Source organism: Leucopleurus acutus, assembly GCF_964270905.1.
Source record: "Leucopleurus acutus genome assembly, chromosome: 2".
Taxonomy (NCBI): domain Eukaryota; kingdom Metazoa; phylum Chordata; class Mammalia; order Artiodactyla; family Delphinidae; genus Leucopleurus; species Leucopleurus acutus.
The window spans coordinates 18886240-18907005 of NC_139143.1; the positions used below are offsets into that span (position 1 = coordinate 18886240).

General features: G+C 38.3%; 1 protein-coding gene across 2 annotated transcripts in view; it reads right to left on the minus strand.

The window, feature by feature from the left end:
• RAB3GAP2 (RAB3 GTPase activating non-catalytic protein subunit 2) overlaps positions 1-16009 on the minus strand; it is an 88096-nt gene extending 72087 nt beyond the window's left edge. For both annotated transcript variants that reach the window (XR_014327108.1, XM_082864268.1), the window contains exon 1: positions 15836-16009. Coding sequence is in view for 1 of the 2 variants with exons in the window: in XM_082864268.1 (XP_082720394.1) it covers positions 15836-15950 (115 nt within the window). In the remaining variant the exon portion in view is untranslated. The remainder of the gene's footprint in view (positions 1-15835) is intronic.
• Between the last annotated feature and the right edge of the window lie 4757 nt (positions 16010-20766).

The window sequence follows — 20766 nt, forward strand, 5'->3', positions numbered from 1 at the left end:
TGCAGAGACCCAGTTATCTCCTTACAGCGCAATTCAAAACAATCCAATCGGGACGAGAAAGACCTTGAGAAATACCTTCTTTTTACAAAATACTTGTGTTCATGACAGTTTACCCATACCTCAATGCCTCTGACTGGGGAATTTCTATTAACAAGACAAGGAAAATTTAATCAGGCATCTCCCACTATCCCAGGAATACATTTCCCAAAGAGGTCACAGTACAAACAGAGGTCAAAGGAAGGTGAAACAGAACTGACTCAGATAGCTTAAAGATGTTTCTGAAGGCTGGTCTAGAATTCTATTTATAATCCTGTAAGAAAATGCATTCCAAATTCTAGTCAACCTAAAAATGGGAAACATTAAAAAAAACAAAAACGGAAATAGCTGCAGATTTGGTACTACCCTTGTGGCTATTTCTACTCAGTGCCAGTGCTAAAAATTTTGCAGCCTCCTGACTTATGTTGAAAATCATTTGATACTGTTTTGCAGGCTGCTATTTGACAGCTATTATTGTCGACTGTTAAAAAGTGTCAAAATCTCAGCACTTTACCAAGGTTATTTCTTATGCCCTCAAAATATGCAAGCAGATCAAGCACATTCTTAAAAAAAAAAAAAGTTTATACTGAAAAAACAGCCGCTGAATGTCTGATAAAGTTGCCGTTCACGTACAGAATTTTATTCAGTTCTATGAGGGATGGTATTCTTCAATCCACATCATCATCAGTGTATTTTAACTGATCACTGATCAAGGTTGTGGATGATCACAGCAACGTGTCTATCATTTGAGAACTATGCTCTGTTTAATGTCAATACGGAACATCTACTGTAAAACCTTAAGATCTATAAATTTCTATGTACTCATGAAGAAATAAAACTAATTTACTTTTTGTTATCCAATTATGATTGTCTCTTAGAATAAATAGATCAAAATCTCCTATCGGCCAGGGTAATTTGAAAGTGCCAAGCTCTGGTATGACTTAAGAGGTAAGTCAGCTTAACAAAATGTACTATAGCGTATGGACACCAGGACATACAACTTCTTTAGGGTGGTCAGGGTCCAATGTAAACATTCCAAAGACCCCACAAATCGCCAAATCACATTGGTATTGGCATTTACCTAGTTCACCTAATGAGCCAAGTGGCAATCACTTCAGTCAAAGGCTAGGCTATAAGTTATGGGGTAATTTTAAGCGTTTTTTCCCCCTCAATATATTAAATAAATAAGTAGCAACCATCCAATCGCCAGAAAGCAATTCTTTAAATGACACTGTCATCAACTGCCTGTATCCTTTATTTTGCTGAAGTCCAATTCAGCAACATTGATCAGAATATTAAGAAAATGGCATCCATGTTCATTGTCTTTGTAAAACCAGGGTTACAGTCTCTTCTGCAGATTCCCCTCTCTAGGTAGCCTTAAAATGTCTGCAAGGAAGAGACTAAAATAATGAATTAGGGATGACTGAAGTTTCAGGGTTGACCTCATTCTGAAAACGTGAGGCAGATCGTCCACGGATCACGCTCTGAGGAACTCTAGCTTCAAGGATAAATTTCAATGCCAATCTAATCTCCTTTTTCCTTTGCCTGCCCTCACCCTTGTTTCTGTTCTTTCACTTCAGTTAGACTCTTCACTCACTGGTGGGCAGTCCTTAGGAGCAGTACCATAAATATAAAATGCAAGCCACACATGCCATTTTAAAGTGACTAGTACCCATAGTTTAAAAGCAGAAAGAAACAGGTGAAATTAATTTTAATAATACATTTTATTTAATATGATATAGCCAAAATATTATTTCAATATGTAATCAATATTAAGTTATTCATGAGATATTTTACATTGTTTTCTTTGATCCTAAGACTTCAAGATCTGACATGTATTTTACACTTAGAGCACATCTCAGTTTGGACCAGACGTGTTTCAAGTGCTCCACTGCACATGTGGCTCTTGGCTACAGTCTGAGACAGCACAAGTCTAGAACAACTATTAGGTCTCTGATATCATGTTGCATGGTTTGATACCCAGCTTTACCCCTGAAGAGTCATATGTCCTTGGGCGATTTAATCTCTTCCCTCTCAGCTTCCTCTTTAGCAAAATGGAGTTAATAACTGTGCTTGGCACATATACACCCTTAATGGCTGTTAAAATGATTACTCTCCAAATACAGCGCCCTCATTCCTCATTCTTACTCTCTGCCTTTGCCTATCCCATATTTGTCAACTAAAATGCATTCCCATTTGTCTCCACCTCTCCAAATCCAACTTCTCCTTCAGGACTCGGATTAATTCCTCATGACGTTTTCTTGAACCCACCAATGATCTTGTGAAACCATAGCATTTGATTATACTTTTCTTTCAGAACTTAATTATAAACTGCGTTGGGTCATTATTGCATTGTTAACTTGTTTATCATAAATGTACATCTTGTCGATACAATTAACCATTAAGCCTTGGAGGACAGGGAATATGTATATTGTGTGTGCGCGCAAACTCTTACACACACACATATGTAAGTATCTTCAAGGACACTATAAGTACGTAGTAAATATTTATATCCATTTAGAATATAAATAAACTGACCTTCTCACCCAAATGTTTCCCCATATATCCCTTTATAGGGATCAAAGCATCAAGATTTAAATTAATATATTTAAATATAGTAACCAAATCAGATGCTGATTCTAAACCTTTTACATTTCCAAAGAAATACAAAAACACTTTATTTTTTATAAATTTTATATACTCAGACTTTATATCCCAGATCAAAACCATCTTTCAAATAAGCTTTCTATATAAAATTATAAATATATTTATTTTGATAATTCTCTGTTCCATTCAATTTTAGCTAGTAAGAAAAAAATTAAAAAACAATTCTTAGCTTTAGTTTTGATTAAGAATAGGAAAAATAGAGTATTTTTGTTCTTATTCAAGTCTAAGTGGCAGAATTTGACTATGTAAAAAAAGATCCTCTAGAAATACAGTTCAAAATAGTTGGCCTGATGTGGATTAATGGATCTTTATATTTCATAAACACACACACATACACAATGTATATTTCAACATTTCAAAACAACAGTGTATCATTACTTAAAAAAGATCCTGCATCGGGGCTTCCCTGGTGGCGCAGTGGTTGAGAATCTGCCTGCTAATGCAGGGGACACGGGTTCAAGCCCTGGTCTGGGAGGATCCCACATGCTGCAGAGCAACTAAGCCCGTGAGCCACAACTACTGAGCCTGCACGTCTGGAGCCTGTGCTCCGCAACAAGAGAGGCCGCGATAGTGAGAGGCCCGCGTACCGTGATGAAGAGTGGCCCCCACTTGCCACAACTAGAGAAAGCCCTCGCACAGAAACGAAGACCCAGCACAGCCAAAATAAATTTAAAAAATAATAATAATAATTTAATTAAATAAAATAAATTTTAAAAAAAGATCCTGCATCAATAAAGGAAAACCAACACATTCATTCAATTAAGTATGACTCTCAACCTAATTTTTTAGTAGGGTAGAAAAAAATAATTACAAAGAACACTGAGTCCCCAAATAAATTACCATACCATTTTAAAGGCAAAGAAAAAAAGAGAGAAAAGAACACCCACATCATTCTTGAATTCTGTCTGTATTCTATTATGCAAATATTCTTTTTGCCAATAGTGAATAAAACAGGTTATATTAAAAACAGCTAAAATTGCCTATTGGAGACACCTAAAAATAGATCATGAAAATGCTTCCCTAGTCTTGTTACTTTAGTGCTATGACTCATGTGCCAGATGTTTGCTCCTAAAGCAGTCATTTTACGACTATATTACATCAGGACAGCATCAGCTATAAGCAAAATATTTCAAAGGTTCATGTTTTAACTGGGCTTTCCCACCTCATTTCCTGTACAACTTACTGGAAAAAAAATGGCATTTCCAAGTCCAAGAGACATTTCTGCTTAGTTTTGAATCTGTAACTTTTTTGGGGGGGAGGGGGGAGCAAACCATTCTTGAGGGGTGAGTTTCCTTTAAACTCTATTCTTTTCACATTCTTAATCATTTTTCCTTAAAATTCACAGATAATCAAGGATTGCACTGAGGATTCAATTTAAGTCTTTCAAGAAGTTTGCCAGTTTAGATTACTTTGTTAGTCGACCTCATCTGCTGAAATTACCTTTCACTTTTATTTCATACCACACCTTGAGTCATACTTGCTCTCTATATAAATAAAATTCCTAAGCTGATCTCCAACCAACTGACATGATATATAGAGAAATAAAAACAAGCAAGATGAAGTTACAAGTAACAGTAACAAAAAGCAACTACCTCTTCATCGATTAGTAACTTGACTTTTCAATCCTTAACATTTTTTTTATACCTATCACTGAAGAGGACTATTTTGAACTGTCTAGAATAATTGGTAACATAAACATAAACTCTTGTTCTTACCCTTATCAAGTTAAATGTTTTGTCTGAATGAATAAAACCAATGACTTTAAAATATATTAGTAAAATGTAACTACAACTCCCTCTGGAAAGAATTTTTTCCCTGAGGAGAAGTGTAGATTATACTAGTATTAAAAAACTGTTCAGTTTCTCACTTGACAAATTATAGTCACTGAAACCTTCAAACTATAGAGAAAACACTGTAATTCAATCATCAGAAAATTATAGATGTCTTTTTTAGGGACATTTCCAACGAATGAATTATTCTACCAACAAAAGCTTAAATGAGAAATTAACTGCTGCTTTCCGTAGGTCTATTTAATTTAAAATATACATTATTCTGATTTGCTTCTGAACAGTCTGTCCTCATAAACTGAGTATTGGTTTTTCATTTAACAAGAACTTGAAGCTAGAAAGGAAACTGAATTCTAGAAGTGGGCAATTAATTTGACAGTATTTGCTTTTTCCAATATGAGTATGTCAAGATCAAAAAGTAAATGAGAAACTGAAATCCTTCGCCGTTAGGAAAAGGAAAACTTAATCTCCCTGGTCTAAGAAAAGATCTTATTAGCGCTGAAGCAAATCCATTTCCATTCTTCTAAGACAAGAAAAAAACAGAGATAATGTACTTGTTTCTATAAAGAGCACGAACCTCTAGAACCTATGACTTGTAAATAATTCAGGGGATGTAACAATTTTAGTTGGCTCTTCTTGGCCAAGGCACAGAAAGCATCACATAGCAATACAAAGCCAAAAAAAGGACTAAAGAACAGAGAAGCTGCTTAATTTCCTATGCCTCAGAATTATTAATCTTTTTCTATTTCTAAGGAAATGGAAATGGGAATATAAATTTCAAATTAGCATATTCCTTTCAGCACATAAAAATATGCAGCAATCTAAAATGACGAGGCCATCCCATTTTCAATAAGAAGGAGTTTCTTTCAAAACACCATGATTAAATCAGACTAGGTCTCTAAGGTCCCTTCCAGTTCTGGAATTCTAATGACTCCTGTTGTCAAATAAGTGGCCTCCTATATCACAGAAGAAGAATGTTCTGATAACCAAATCACAAAAGGACAGAACTGAAAATATTTTTAAGCAGAAATAGAGTGTATCCTCCTCCTCTAAAGTTTAAAAACTAAACATGCTTCCTTTGCTCAAAAACCTAAGAAATCTTTAGACCTATCTTGACAAAAGCAACAACAAAACAAAACAAATCTGTAGACTTGAAGAAATATGCCCTATTTTATTTTTCATTTTATTTTTCAAAGGAAGTCACTAAAGGCAATAATATATTACGTATATTAGATAGAACTTATATAATTCTTTCCTACCACTTCATAATTATGTGTTGATTTATTATATCCAAAGCAGCAGAAAATAATGTGAGGGAATGTAAATGAGGATGGAGGTACATAAACACTGCTCACCAAAGCTAATTTCTGCATATTCTAAAACCAATTCAGTATCTTCCTTCCTTCCTTCCTCTATTAGAACAGTCTAATATTCAATTATTGTCCCTGTGAGAAAATTTTCCTTATATTTAAGCTAAATTCTTGCAATACCAGCTTAATTTTGCTATTACTTGCTGCTTAAAGAAAAAATACAGATAAAGTCTGATAATTATCTTAGTATCACACAAGAACCACATTTCATTTATCAGAAGAGCAAAAATCAAAAAAACTGATAACACAGAAAGATGACAAATAAGTGTGTAAATGGGCACTTCTGTTTACCATGGATAGGAATGAACCTGGCCAATTTTGAGAGTAACTGGGCAACTATGATCAACAATTAAAATGTGAATTTCTATTATTCAGCAATTCCAATCCCAGAAATTTACATACAGAAATATTAGCATCATGGGTAAAAGCATATATAAGGATGCTTACTGGAGCATTTTCTTATAGCAAAAATATTGGAAATAATCTAAATGTTCATTGATAGGGGAATGGTTAACTAAAACCTGGTAGAGTCTTCATTGGAATACTGTACAGACATTAGGAAAAAATGCTATAGAGTTATATATACAGCTTGAAAAGATGTTGACATTAAGTAAACCAAAAAAGTTCCAGCATATACATTTTACAAGAATGAGTCCATGATATAAAATTTAAAATAGATAAATAAAATACCCAAGCAGTATATGTGTGTTTATTGTCTCAGCAGAAAGTCTGGAAGATTCTCACTAAGGTAGCACTTTATAATAGAACCTCCTGTAATGCTGGAGGTGTTCTTTATCTGTGCTGTCCAATTAGTTAGCCACTAGGTAGGTATATGTGGCCACTGAAATGTAACTAGTATGACTGAGGAACTGAATTTTTATTTAATTTCTATTAATTTACACTTAAATTTAAATAGCCACATGTGGCTAGTGGCTACTATACTGGACAGCATAATACTAAAGTTTTAACATTTGGAATGTGGGATGTGAGTAGCCAGAAGGTTGTTTATACGTCTGATTTTATATACTTAAAAAAAATAAAAACAGGCAATGTGATCATGGGTAATTCTCTCTCTCCTGACCTGAGATTCTCTCTTCTGAGGAATTTATATGTGAGACTTATGCTCACATGATACAAAGAAAAGTGATCTGTGTTCAAGGGACTGTTTCTGGTCTTCTTTTCAAAGGAGGAATATGGTATGGCAGATACTGTAGAGTTGCAAGGATTCCCTCTCATGAGGAAAGTTCATTTAGGGTCTCAAAAGTCCCAAATGATATTAGCATAGTAGTCACTCAAAAATACTTGCTATCTTATAGTTCCAGGATTGTCACTGTGTAGACCATTAAGTAACATCTGAAGAATACCAAGCTAAGGAAAAGATTATCTCCCCTTTTGGGAGATACTGCAAAGGCCACCCAACTGGTCATTCTATTTCCACTTTCACCCACCATTCCCATTCATTCTCTTCTTTGCCGACAAAGGAATGTGTTTAAAATATTAACCTGGTTATCCTGTTTCTCGGCTCAAATTCTTTGCATAGGTTGCCACTGCTATAGCTAGCAAGTTTCAAACTCTATCACCACTGCTACTACCTTAGTCCTGTCTTTACTTCTGAAGGCCCTGATCTGGACTTGTATGAACATCTCCCAAATGGTCACCTACCTCTAGCTTTGAACTACCCAACCTTTTTCAGAGCCCCCAAATCCATTTCTCTGCAACTCAAATCTTGAAATGCTATATTTTTGCTTAAAACCACCAATGGTTACCCTCTGTCTATAGCAGAGATTCCCAGTAAACTGCAAATGGGTTACAGGTGAGCCAAGATATTGATCCTCTCAGCTCTCAGGACAGCCAAGTAGGGCCTGGGACTACTGGAACCTCTAGCAGGTCACCTCCCACCATGAACAGCTTTGTTTTACATTTTATGACCCATTTCTTTACTACCATACTAATTTATATATTTTTATTATGTTAAAAACACATAACATAAAAATTATCATTGTAACAATTTTTAAGTGTACAGTTCAGTAATGTTAAGTATATTCACACTGTTATAAAACAGATCTCTAGAACTTTTCCATCTTGCAAATCTGAGACTGTAAAACCCATTAAACAAGACCCCTTTTCACCATCTCCCTACGTCCTAGTAACCACCATTCTACTTCCTGTTTCCGTGAATTTAACTACTTTAGATAACTCATATAAATGGAACCATGCATTTATGGTTTTTGACTGGCGAATATTTCACATATCATAACGTCCTCAAGGTCATTCGTGCTGTAGCATGTGATATGATTTCCTTCTTTTTAATGGCTGAATACTTTTCCATTGTACGTAAATACCCCATTCCATTCATCCATCGATGGGCATTTGGGTTGCTTCTACTCTTTGTCTTTTATGAACGTCCCTCTATGATCATGGGTATGCAAATATCTCTTCTAGACACTATTTTCAATTCTTTTGGATATATACCCATAAATGGGATGGCTCATATAGTGATTCTATTTTTTTTATTTTTGGAGGAAACTCCATACCGTTTTCCATAGCAGTTGTACCATTTAACAATCCTACCAACAGTGTACAGAGTTCCAATTTCTCCATATCCTTGCCAACACTTGTTATTTTCTGTTGTTTTTGTTTGTTTGTTTTGTTTTTGTTTAATAGTAGCCAAGCTGGTGATTCTCATGATTAGTGATATTGAGTATCTTTTCATATGCTTACTGGCCATTTCTATAACATCTTTAGAAAAATGTCTATTCCAGTCTTTTGCTCAGTTTTCACTTGAGTTATTTATTGTTGTTGGGCTGTAGGAGTTCTTTGTATTGATATACTGTGGATACTAATCCTTTATCAGATATGATTTGCAAATATTTTCTCCCATTCTGTAGGCTGTCTTTTCACTTCGTTGATTGCAGTCTTTGATTCACAAAAGTCTTAAAGTTTGATATAGTCTCATTTGTCTGTTTTTGCTTTTGTTGCCTGTGCTCTTGGTGTTATATCCAAAAACTCACTGCCAAGTCCAATGTCATGAAGTTTTCCCCCTATGTTTTCTTCTAACAGTTTTATAGTTTTAGGTCTTAAATCCATTTTTTGGTAATTTTTGAATGTGGTATAAGATAATGGTCCAAATTCATTCTTTTGTATTTGGATATGCAGTTTTCCCAACACGATTTGTTCAAGAGACTGCCCTTTCCCCATTGAGTGGTCCTGACACTTTGTCAAAAATCATCTGATCATATACACAAGGGCTTATTTCTGAGCTCTCTATTCCATTATCCTAGTTGTCTGTCTTTATGCCAGTACCACACACTTTTGATTACTGTAGCTTTGCAATATGTTTTGAAATTAGGAAGTAGAAGTACTCCAACTTTTTCCTCCTTCTTCAAAATTGTTTTCACTATTCAGGGCCTAGGTCTCACTTTTTATGCATGCTATGATGAAAAAAAAGAAAAAAGATTGGGAAGGACAGGCCTATAGAAGAATGTCTTCAAACTTTTTGATTATATACACCCCAAAAGAGTTTTTCAATAATATGGATCCCTTGCACAAAAAATGTAATTTCTGATACATTAAACATGGATGTTTCAATATAGATTTATATCATCCTTTTAAATTTATTCAGTGGATTCTAAATACTACTGGGAAATACTACCCACAAACACCCATTTAAAAAATATGATTATCTTCTCTAAGAGTAATTTTATAAGTCCTTTTTTCTCCTTGAATTCTTATTTCCATTCACTTCCTCCACAGAATGCTATTCTAATATAATACAGATATGTATCATCAGTCCAAAAATTTCTCTGCAAAAACAGATAAGAACTGAGAAAAAGCAGTTTTCTTGGGATCAAAGGCTCTAAGTATTAAGTTTTTTTTTACTTGACTTATTGCAATTATTATTAGAAGCAGATAACTGAGAAAAACAACATACATTATCACAAATGTTGACAAATAATTATTAAACATAAATAGCAAAAATTATTTGGAAGTCTCTTGTTGATGGATGGGGGAGTTTATGGTGCCTTAAAGGGGAGGTTTTTTAAAATGCCTTGGAAGCAACTTACTATAATAATATTTGAAATGTGTGAGAGGTGAGCCTTTGTTTAGTAAACAGGAGAAGGTACGGTGGGAAAGTTGGCACTTATATAGGTGCATCTGGAAGCTGACCTACTTAAAACTATCTGTTCCCAAGTAAACTTTAGCAAATTTCCCTGTAATCCCCAAGGTAGTCTTACTTCCTTGCTACTGCGTAAAATCTAAACTTCTCTGCCAATCTCTCCAGCTTTATCCCACCATATCCCACTCTTCCACCAGAATTTACTATCTGCATCTTTCTGAACCCCGTGCTGTTTCACATCCCTTGCCTGACCATTTTCTCTCCACCTGATGGACAACTATTAAGACATGGTGAAAATATCAGTTCCTCTGTGAAGACTTTCCTAAGTCCCCTAAACAGCGTGAACCAACACTCCTTCATTCTCCAACTATCATGTGTCAAATTATAGCATAACACCTCTAACACTCATTTACTGGCTGAACGCTCCTTGAGGAGAGGGACCTATTTTATTTACCTTTAAGACTACTTTGTACATAGTACGTGCTCAATAAATATTAGCTGAATAAAGGAATTAGACTGTTCATGTGTCACTTTTGTCATGGACAAAAATTTATCTCTAAGATCCTCTTCCAATTGTAAATAGCTAATGAAATCCAATACCTCTATAAATTTTCTGAAATTCCTATAAATATTCTACTTTCAGATTACTTTTCTCTCCCCACTATGGTCACAAACAAAAGAAAGCATTTTCACTCAGTATAAAAAAGTGGGTACTTTACACCATTTATAATACCCCAAAGTGATTCCATGATTTTAGGTTATCCTAAAAAGCATACTTTTCTCAGTGATTGGACAAAAACGTGACTTTAATTGATGACTCCAAGGTAATCCTCTGTATGCTTTACCTTCTTCTATCTTTCTGATAAAAGAGGCAAGAGGGAAACCTGCTCTACCTCATTAGTATGGCGACAGAAAATTATTTTACTATTAGGTAAATTAATAGATCGACAATATTATACTTAAATTACCTCCAAATATTTTGATTCTCCCTCTCTGTACATGTCTTTCTTTCTTTCCTTCCTTCCTTCTCTCCTTTCTTTCACCTAACTCAATTATAAATATCAGACGGCTCTGGTATAGAAATCCAATCTCCCTGGAAATTATGTCACTGTAGGCCAGGTGGGGACACATACTATTGCCCATCTCCAAAATTTCAAAGTATGAGACCAAATTTTATGTCTAAATAGATAGCACTACATTGAGTAGAACCAATTATAAATATTTATCACTAATGTAAACACTGAGAAATAGTAGGGTTCAAGACCTCTTTTAAAGCAATAGAAGACAGTCTCATTTTATAATTGATGATATAAAGTAACGTAAAGTCATACTGTTATTCTCTGAGAATTCAAATATAGAAGAGTAGTATTGAGATCTGGGTACTCAGGTACTAGGTATCACTATGTCAATGGCAGCTATCCATATTAAAATTAAAAAATTATTAAACTAATAGATAAGTCTTCAAAATTATCAGTTGCCTTATATGTCCTCTAGAGATGAGCTAGTATAAGAAATTAAAACTACATAAGCTAAATAAAATGATCTCATGATTTCTACTGCCCAATAAAGTAATCACTTACAACACTAATAAAAAAAGTGAAGAAAAGCAAAGCAAAACACCACCATAACTTCATTTTTACTCTAAATTTTCACCCTCACAAAAGTTTAGGTTCAGGTTTTCTTAATGATGAGCTTTCCAAAGCCTGATGTTTTGTAAAAGATGGCCTGGAGTGAGTACTGAAATCTGTAGTCCCAGTCATTTCAAGAATTCCAAGTAAACCATCTACAATAGGACAAGCTATTTTTCTGATTTTCATTTCTGAATTCTAGCACCATTCTAACTGTAAAATACAGATTTGGCAAAGGGGCTCACCGGTAAAGAGGTTCTTTCTCCACTTTTTTTCTACTTGAATCGCTGGTAGCCACAATAATACCAACACACATATGCCTAAGAATTTTATTTAAAAGGATAATAAATTAAATCATATTTGCAAACCCATAGGCATATTATAAATTAATCTAGATGTTTGGGGTATGATTATATTCCCAAATGCCTGGATCAAGTTCATAGCCTAAGGCTACCCTTCATTGTGTGAACTTGGACAAGTATTCAATCTGTTGGTACCTAAATTTTAGCATTTATAAATGTGCCATGCAATGTGGTAGCCACTAGCCATATCTGACTATTTAAATTTAAATTAATTAAAACTAACTAAAATTAAAAATTCAGTTCCTCAGTAGCGCTTGCCACATTTCAACAGCTAGTTCTGGCTAGAGACTACCATACTGGACAGTATAGGCTTGGTGATGAAAAATAAACAAGATGAAATGATTTCGAGTAACAAATGAGAACAAGGGAGTAGGGGTGACTGTTTGAGATTGGATGGTCAGAAAAGGCCTCCCTGAGATGTTGAGACTTGAACAAGGTGCACCGAGGACGCAGGGACCTGCACAGAATATCCAACGCAGGGCCAAGAGCAAGGACAAAGGCCTCAGGCACGAATGGGCTTGACTGGTTTAACAACCAGAAAGTGTGCATGAAGCGTAAGAAATGAGGAGAGAAGAGTATGAGGTGCAAGAAGTGGCAGGAAGCAGGGCCTCAAGGGCCTTGTAAGCCATTTGAGAACTCTGGATTTTATATTAAGTGCAACTGAAAGACACAGAGGGTTACAGAGAGAGGACTGTTATGATTATGTTGTCTTTAAAAGTTCACTCTGACTGCTTTTGGGAACTAACCATAAGAAACCATTAAAATGGCTACAAATTACAAGAAACCATTAAAAAGTCTACAAATAATAAATGCTGGAGAGGGTGTGGAGAAAAAGAAACCCTCCTACACTGTTGGTGGGAATGTAAATTGGGGCAGCCACTATGGAAAACAGTATGGAGGTTCCTCAAAAAACTAACAGTAGAGTTGCCATATGATCCAGCAGTCCCACTCCTGGGCATTTACCCAGACAAAACTATAATTTGAAAAGATACATGCACCCCTATGTTCATAGCAGCACTACCTACAATAGCCAAGACATGGAAACAATCTAAATGTCCACTGACAGATGAATGGATAAAGAAGATGTGGTATGTATTTATATATACAATGGAATATTACTCAGCCATTAAAAAGAATGAAATAATGCCATTTGCAGCAACATGGATGGACCTAGAAATTATCATACTAAGTGAAGTAAGTCAGAAAGAGAAGGACAAATACCACATGATATCACTTATATGTGGAATCTAAAATGCAACACAAATGAACATGTCTACAAAACAAAAACAGACTTACAGACATAGAGAACAGACTTGTGGTTGTCATGGGGGGCAGTGGGGAAGGAAAGGACTGGGAGTTAGGGATTAGTAGATGCAAACTATTATATATAGAAAAAAAAAAGAAAGAAAGAAAAGAAACCAAGAGTAGAAGCAGGAAGATCTGTTAAAAGAAGACTAGTGCCATTGCCCAGGTGAGAGAAGATGGTGGCCTGGACCAGGGGAGTGGGAATGGGATAGAGAAAATGTGTCCATGCTCTACATCCCCTGTCTACAGTCCTGTGTTCACCATCCTTCACAACCTGGCTCCTTGAAATAGGCAACTTCACTTTTTAACTCCTCAATATCTGGTAAATATGCTTTCTGCCCCCAACCCTTCCACTGAAGCTGTCCTAAGGTCCCAGTCACCTCCACCTTCCCAAAGCCAATGAGCCCTTTTCCATTCTTATCCTAGCTGACCTCTGCTGCATTTGCAACTGCTGACCACTCTTCCCTTCATCAAATCCTCTCTCAATTCTGGGGCATTACTCTCACCTGGGTTTCTTCTCTTTCTGTTACTCTTTCTCAGTCTTCTTCCCATTAATCTCTATTTGACTCTTAAAACTTCAGTGCTCCTCTACGGTTACATCTTCAGTCCTGCATTCGTTTCACTATATTCATAACCCTTGAGACTGACTGACACGTTTTGCTGGTAACTCCCAAATTAATGCCTCTGGCCCAGGGAAACTTACTAAGTTTTAGACCTGTTCTACTGGACTCACTACATACATTTAAAACTGGACAAACTGCAAACATTTAAGATGAAAAAGGTCCAAAACCTATTTCCTTCATTCCCCTTCATGAGAAACCCTTGCCCGAGCCAAAAGCCAAAGGCATCCTGCACTCCCTCTCCCTCACCAGCTACAACCCCTAGCACCAGATCTTCATTAGGTCCTGTAGACTCGACCTCCTTAATATCTTTCTAATCTAGCTCCTGCTCTCAAGTCCTGCTGAAGCTACTTTAGTTCCAGCTCGCATCACTTCTGCATGGATCATTGGAATAGCCTCCCAACCAATTTCCCTGCTTCCTATCTCTCCTCCACACTGCTGTCAAAGCACAAAACAAGTATTCAAAACTTTGTTGATTACATTAAGTACAATCCGACCACGTCATTCCTCTGCTTAATGTCTTTCAGATGCATCCCACTCCTTTCAGAAGGCTTGGGATCAAGCTCCTTATTACCTTTACAGCTCACCCCCGCAACCGTTTCCCTCATATTCTCCTCTTCAGCCATTCAGCCTTTCTTAGCTCTCTAAATAGCATGCCATTTCAGGCCTCCCTTCCTCTGCATATGCTATTACCTCTCCCTTATTCATCTCACTACTACTTCAAAGGTAGGCCTAAGTACCTCCAATTCAAGGAAGTATCCCCTAGTGCCATATATATATATAATCACGCTATACTGAGATATATATATAAATTAACAAGGGGTTAATTTACTTGTCCCAGCAAATTATAAGCTCTTAGATGGCAGAGACCACCAACCGTATTGGATGTGCAGCACTACTGACTGGCACAGAGTAAATATTCATAAGCAGGTTTGATTTGATATCTTCTAAATTTTAAAAAAGGGGAGGAGCTTAGTTAGTGGGCCTTTCATCACCATTCCAGTAGAGCACGAAGTAAAAGCACTATACTGCAAAGCCAAATGTGCTTTGGACATATGGCTTTGTAGTAGAGCGGAAATACGAAGAAACCAAACACAAAAAACACACCGTTTCCATAGGAGAAATGTAGGAAATTCTGAGGAACTATGCAGTAGCCAATAAACCAGACTTGCGATCTTATACTACGTGGACAAGTCACACTGTTTGATGATAATAAAAGGCGGACGGTTTCTCATCTCAATAAAGCAAATTAACTTTTCACGGCCATGCTACTGTAACTTTAGTTCCTGATGCGGATTCTCGCTCCCCGACAGGTTATTTTCCTTTGTTGAGAGCCGCCTACTCGCCACCTTAGGCGTCTCTCACTTGTCAATCACTTATTCTCTAAATCTGAATGGGAGGAAAGGGGAGGGAAGAAGGGAGAGTGTGGGCGATGATAAACCCTTTCGGGAGGGGAGGTAGCAGAAGGCCACAGTCCCAGGCATAGAGGCGCGTAGGAGCTGAGGAAAAACGAGGCTAGAGCGCTGACAGCTGGCAAGGAATGGGGAGGAGGATGCGATCGCGGAGCAGGCAGAGTGTTAATAGAGGACCCCGGGCTGGAGGGAGGGAAGATGGAGGAGAGACAAGTAGGAGTTGGGCGTGGGGAAGTGGGATAGGTAGAGACCAGATGAAGCAAGACGCAGTGTACTGCCAGAGGGCGGAGTGGCTTAGGCGAGAGGAAGACAGCAACGACGCAGCCAGGGCGGGCGGAGGCGGCTTCAGGACGAGGAGGGCAAGGGATCCGCGCAGAGAGAACAAGGGATCCGCGCAGAGAGAACAAGGGAGGCGCGGGGGCAACTAGGAGCCGCGGGGTAGAAGGGGCGGAGCGGGTGGGAGGCCCGACGCAGCCGAGCAGGTCCTGCGGGCGGAGGCGGGGAAGGGAGCAGCGAGGCGGGGGCACTTACTGGGGTCCCTCCTGACGGTGCAGCTGGGGTTCTCCTCCCGCAGACGAGGGAAGAGGAAGTCCCGGGCGGCCTGGAGGTCCTGGAAGGTGCAGAACTGGACAATGGAGCAAGCCATGGCTCCGGGGAACCCTGTTCGGGCATTCACCTTACCTCACCACGCCCTGCCCCCCGCCCCCCCGCCGCCGCTACAGCCGCCACCGCGGAACCTGAAGAGCTTTCGCCACGCAGGGACGGGGAAACAAAACCGGAAGCTGTCAGCACCCTCGGGTCCGCCGCCCGGGCACTGCGCATGCGCGGGACGGCCCAGGTGCCCAGGCTGCAGCGGCCCGGGTCACGTGAAAAGTGGCGGCCAGCGGGGTGTCTAACGTTGAAGCGGAGGCTGGGAGCCGGCTTTAGTCACAGTTCTGCGCTTGCACCCGGGATTGATCCCTTTTATTCATTCTGGCTGTTAGCCAGAGGTGATCTAATTGGACGTTGTCCGCGCCAGCCTTTGATTAATTTAACCGAGCTTCTTGACGTCCTACTATTGGCATGATCTTGATATTTCAGAGAATAATCCCTGTTAAGCTACTGGCAGGCCAGTGGGGGACAGTATCACGCTAGTATCTGAATCTGAAAAGATTAATTTCCCTTCTGGAAATCAGCCCCCTCAAGCCTAGCTTTAAATGCTCCTCCTGTAAATCCTCTTGTCATCCTGTGCACGCCTAATATAGAACGTGTTATACGGTATTGTAGTCATGTTTTCGACATGCATTTTCCCTTTCATTCATTCGTTCACCCATCCATTCAACAAATATATTGCTCCTCTTTTCTATGTCAGCCACGCAAGGCGTTGAGTATAAAGCAGAGAACAAAAGAGATGAAATACTTGTTCCATGGAGCTCAAAATTCTAGTGGCTGACGCGGGTAGTAAGCGATTATTTACTCACCTATTTAACTCAAATTGTGATAATGCCAGGAATGAAAGAAGTAAGTTCAAAGTGCTGTGACAACATAACAGGGAACCTCACCTAGTTGTGTTTTTTTTGCTTTGTTTTGCTGGGGTGGAGGTGGAGGGTTGCCAAGATCAGGAACAGACTTCATTATAAGCTCCTGAAGGCTGGGATGTCATTTCGTGCCCTTTATATCCTGTGTATAGCACAAGACGTGGCACATAGCTCAATAAATATTTGCTGGAGGAATAAATGGAATGTGTACATAAAGTAAATAGAACAACCTGCTTCTTTTACAAAGCACTATATATTTTTTAGAGTATTTTCCCACACATTGTCCAGTTAGGTAGTCACAATGCCATCCTGAAAAAGTGTGTCTTATCTCATTTTTTTAACGAAGAAATTTATCTGTGTGTCTCTGAGAAGACTCTTGAAGTCCATTTAAATGATTTTTCTAAAAAGTACAAACCAAAAAAGATAACATTCCTTCTTGATCTTGTAAGGGGTCACATGGCACTTAGATCTGGATTATGTAAACTGTCAATAATACGTCATTTGATGTACAGTCTTCTGTCTCAGAAAACACTTATATAACTGTGCCTGGACTTCTAACTGGCGGAACAGTTCTCAGAGCTTTCTGACATGCTCTTCCCGGGTTATAATCCTGAAATGTGGCTCAAATAAAATTTTCCATTTCTTTCTTAGATCAATGGATTAATTTTTGTTGCCCAAAGGAATTATTTTAATGTTAGCATAAAGAAATGTAGACACAAACTTTCCAAAGGAAACCTAAAGTGGTTGTCTACTTTGTACAACAGAAAAATGGGATGGAAATAAATTGAAGGCAAATAGATGAAGTCCAGAGCATTCATTTCTGTCAGATCTCTGTGCCCACTCAGTCCTAGTAATATAACAACTGTGATTTAGTGCCCAGATTCCTACTTCATTAATTCCTGTTTCTAAAGTAGAATGATTTTCATAAAATAGGATAATTTCTATGTTATCAGATGAACAGGGACCAGTTCTTTACCTCTAAAATATATGGTTGGTTTAGATGTGCTACAAAGTTCCTTCAGCATCAGAGAGCTATAATTCTAAAATCAAAACCTGTAGAAAAGGCAAGCTTTCACTGCTTCCTTTTTCCATCTGAAAAAATGCAGTGCTTCCTCACATCATCCAGCCCTGATGATTAAACCGTAAAATTTGGCGCCAAGACCAAACTAGAATAAAATTTTAATTTAGATTCTTAGTTTTACATGATGACTAAAGAACACATGATACTTTTGGAAAAGACACAGTGTCATTCCTTGAAAACCCTTCAAGTTCCTATTCAGGTAAATGCATTTTGTGGAAGTAACTGCCCTTCGCTGATTCAGCTGGTCTTTGTTCTGCCCTGAGACATTCATATCTCTTGCGTGGGGGACATTGAATTTCATTACTGCTCGGTTTCAATGGTGAAATCCCTGACTTCCTTCCAAGTAGTACTGAAAAGACTCATTCATGAATGTTTTTAAGGACTTTAAATACCCTTCACAGAAATTACCTCATATTCATGAACTGAACTCTTCCCCCCGGGGAAGTTCTAAAGCGGCAGGGGGATGCCTCTGGAGTTCCGCTGCCATGGTTTCTGTGGGGCGTGGGAGGATTGTGTTACACAGTGAATATCACTAACCACACAGCCATACGAAAGCACATTGCAGAAAATGGGCAGGCTTTCCATATCCCAGCCTAGACAGTGTCTCTCTAAGGTTTGACTTCAGAAGCTAGGAAGAGACTGTGACCAAACAATCGCAAGAGGGGACTAATGTGAACTCTCTCCGATATCTGTTATTGTGAGTTAGAGCATGGATAACTGTCTTTAAAAGAGAGATACTCGCTGAGCATTAGAGGCTTGGCCTTGCCAGTCTTTTAACAGCAGCCAGAGGCTGAAGGTGTTGAGAGACAGGGTGGGCAGCAAAGTGTGAGAAAAAGAGCAATGGACTTGGAGTCAAGAGACCTGACTCTGTCTCAGCTAGGCCTCCTCATAGGTCACATGAACTTGGGCAATTCATATCACCTTGCTGGGCCTTAGTCCCTTGAGCTATGAAATGAGAAGAATGGAGTCTGAAGCCCATCTCAGGGATGTGTAGGTTTTGGTAAGAAAATGGGAAGGAAAAGTTCTCGGCATTGGAGTTGCTCAAAAGGACGGGTCTATGTAGACACCCTACTAAGGGGCCTGGGTGGGCAGGAGTGAACAAGAAGGCACTGAGCATCTGTAAGTGAGATAAAGGAGAGCGGAAAAAGGGAATATCTTGAAGCACTGAAGCCTTATGTCATAGCTGTGCTGAGGGTCATCCTTGAACTGAACTCTGAATTCTGTGAGCGGAAGCAAAGGCTGTACACAACTCGTTTTTCTTCAGCAAACATCCACGGAGGATAACATCTATCTTACTACACTAAAGATACTGTTGTGAGCACAGGGAGGTGATAAGAATGAGTCCTCCAGAGACTCACTGCCTAACCAGGGAAACAGACAAGCCCAAATAGCTCTAAAAAGCAGAGTGTGATGAGTACCATGGGTGACTGTCGGTGCTCATAAAGTGCTGTGGGAGAAATAAGGGGGAGATTCATTTTGATTCCTAGGCTTGTCCTGTGGAAAGGGAGTCGTGGGAAAAGAGGTATGAAAGGCGATAAACAGATTGGTTCCACATTAGCGAGAACTTCAAAGTCCAAATACTAGAATCTGAACTTTATTCTCTGTGCAAGGTGTAGCCAATTGAAGATTTTTTTTTAGAAGAGGTGGGACATGATGGGTAGCAGTACGTGGCATGACCGACAGCAGAGAGACACCTCAAGATAACATAACATTATTCTAGATGAAAAGTAATGGCAATGAAAATGATTCTGGAGCCGGAATCAATGGATTTTTGGTATATGATTAGATATGGATGGTGGGGAGGGAAGACGAGACTCAAGATGATGTTGAGGTGTTCTGTCTGAAGAACTGGAGAGATGGCAGTGTCATGTCAGCAACCAAGAGGGAGAAGGCAAAAGGGGGAATGGATTAGGGTGCAGATAGGAATAGGCTGAATTCAGTATCGGAGTTGTTGAATTCGAAGTCTATGGAAGATCTAGGTTAAAACAAACAAACATGGTTTTTATAAACAGAAGTTAGAAATGTGGGATTAGAGAGGCCATCCACAGGAGTTATATTGAAGGGTGGGGATGAAAGTGTCACTGAACTCTGCATGGAGTAAGAGAAGGACTGGGTCCTGGATGGGAGGATTACGTTTTTAGGGGTGCATGGAGGAAGAAGCTCTAGAAAAGGAGATTGAAAAGAAGCAGTCAAAGAAATAAACCGTACATAGTAGCACCATGTCACAGAGGCCAAGGGAAGGAAAAGAAAATTTCATGAACAGGTGAATCTACTGTGTTGAATTCAATAAAGAATTTAAGGTCAGTGAAGGCTGAGAAGAGATGATTGCATTTAGTAAGGGGGAAGTCACAAGTGATTATCCAACTTACAGATGAGCCAAACTTTGTTTCCTTGGCAGAAAATTTGTAACCTCACTTCAGTAGTAGATTCTTTTTCTAACAGCCACAGAGGCTAGCTATGGCAATCTTTGTCTTTAACTCTGGCTTAAGGAGAAATATTTTAGAAAGAAAAAGAAGAGTTTGTTTTGCTGGCATTTACCAATCACGAAAAAACTAACTTCACTTAACAAAAGCAACATTTATTGCTTTTTTGAATACAAGAAAATATATTTATATTTTCAATATTTTCCAATATTTATAGTGGGCCAAAATGTACTTTATAATAGCATAAGAAAGGAAGATATTAACATACTCAGCTAAAAAATCTAAGTGCTATAGTGCTTTTAAGTCTCCATCTTCTTTTGTGTGTGTGTGCTATTGATTACTTTTTTTGAGACATAATTGACATATAACATTATATTAGTTTCCGGTGTACAACATAATGATTCAATATGTATATATTGTGAAATGATCATCTCAATAAGT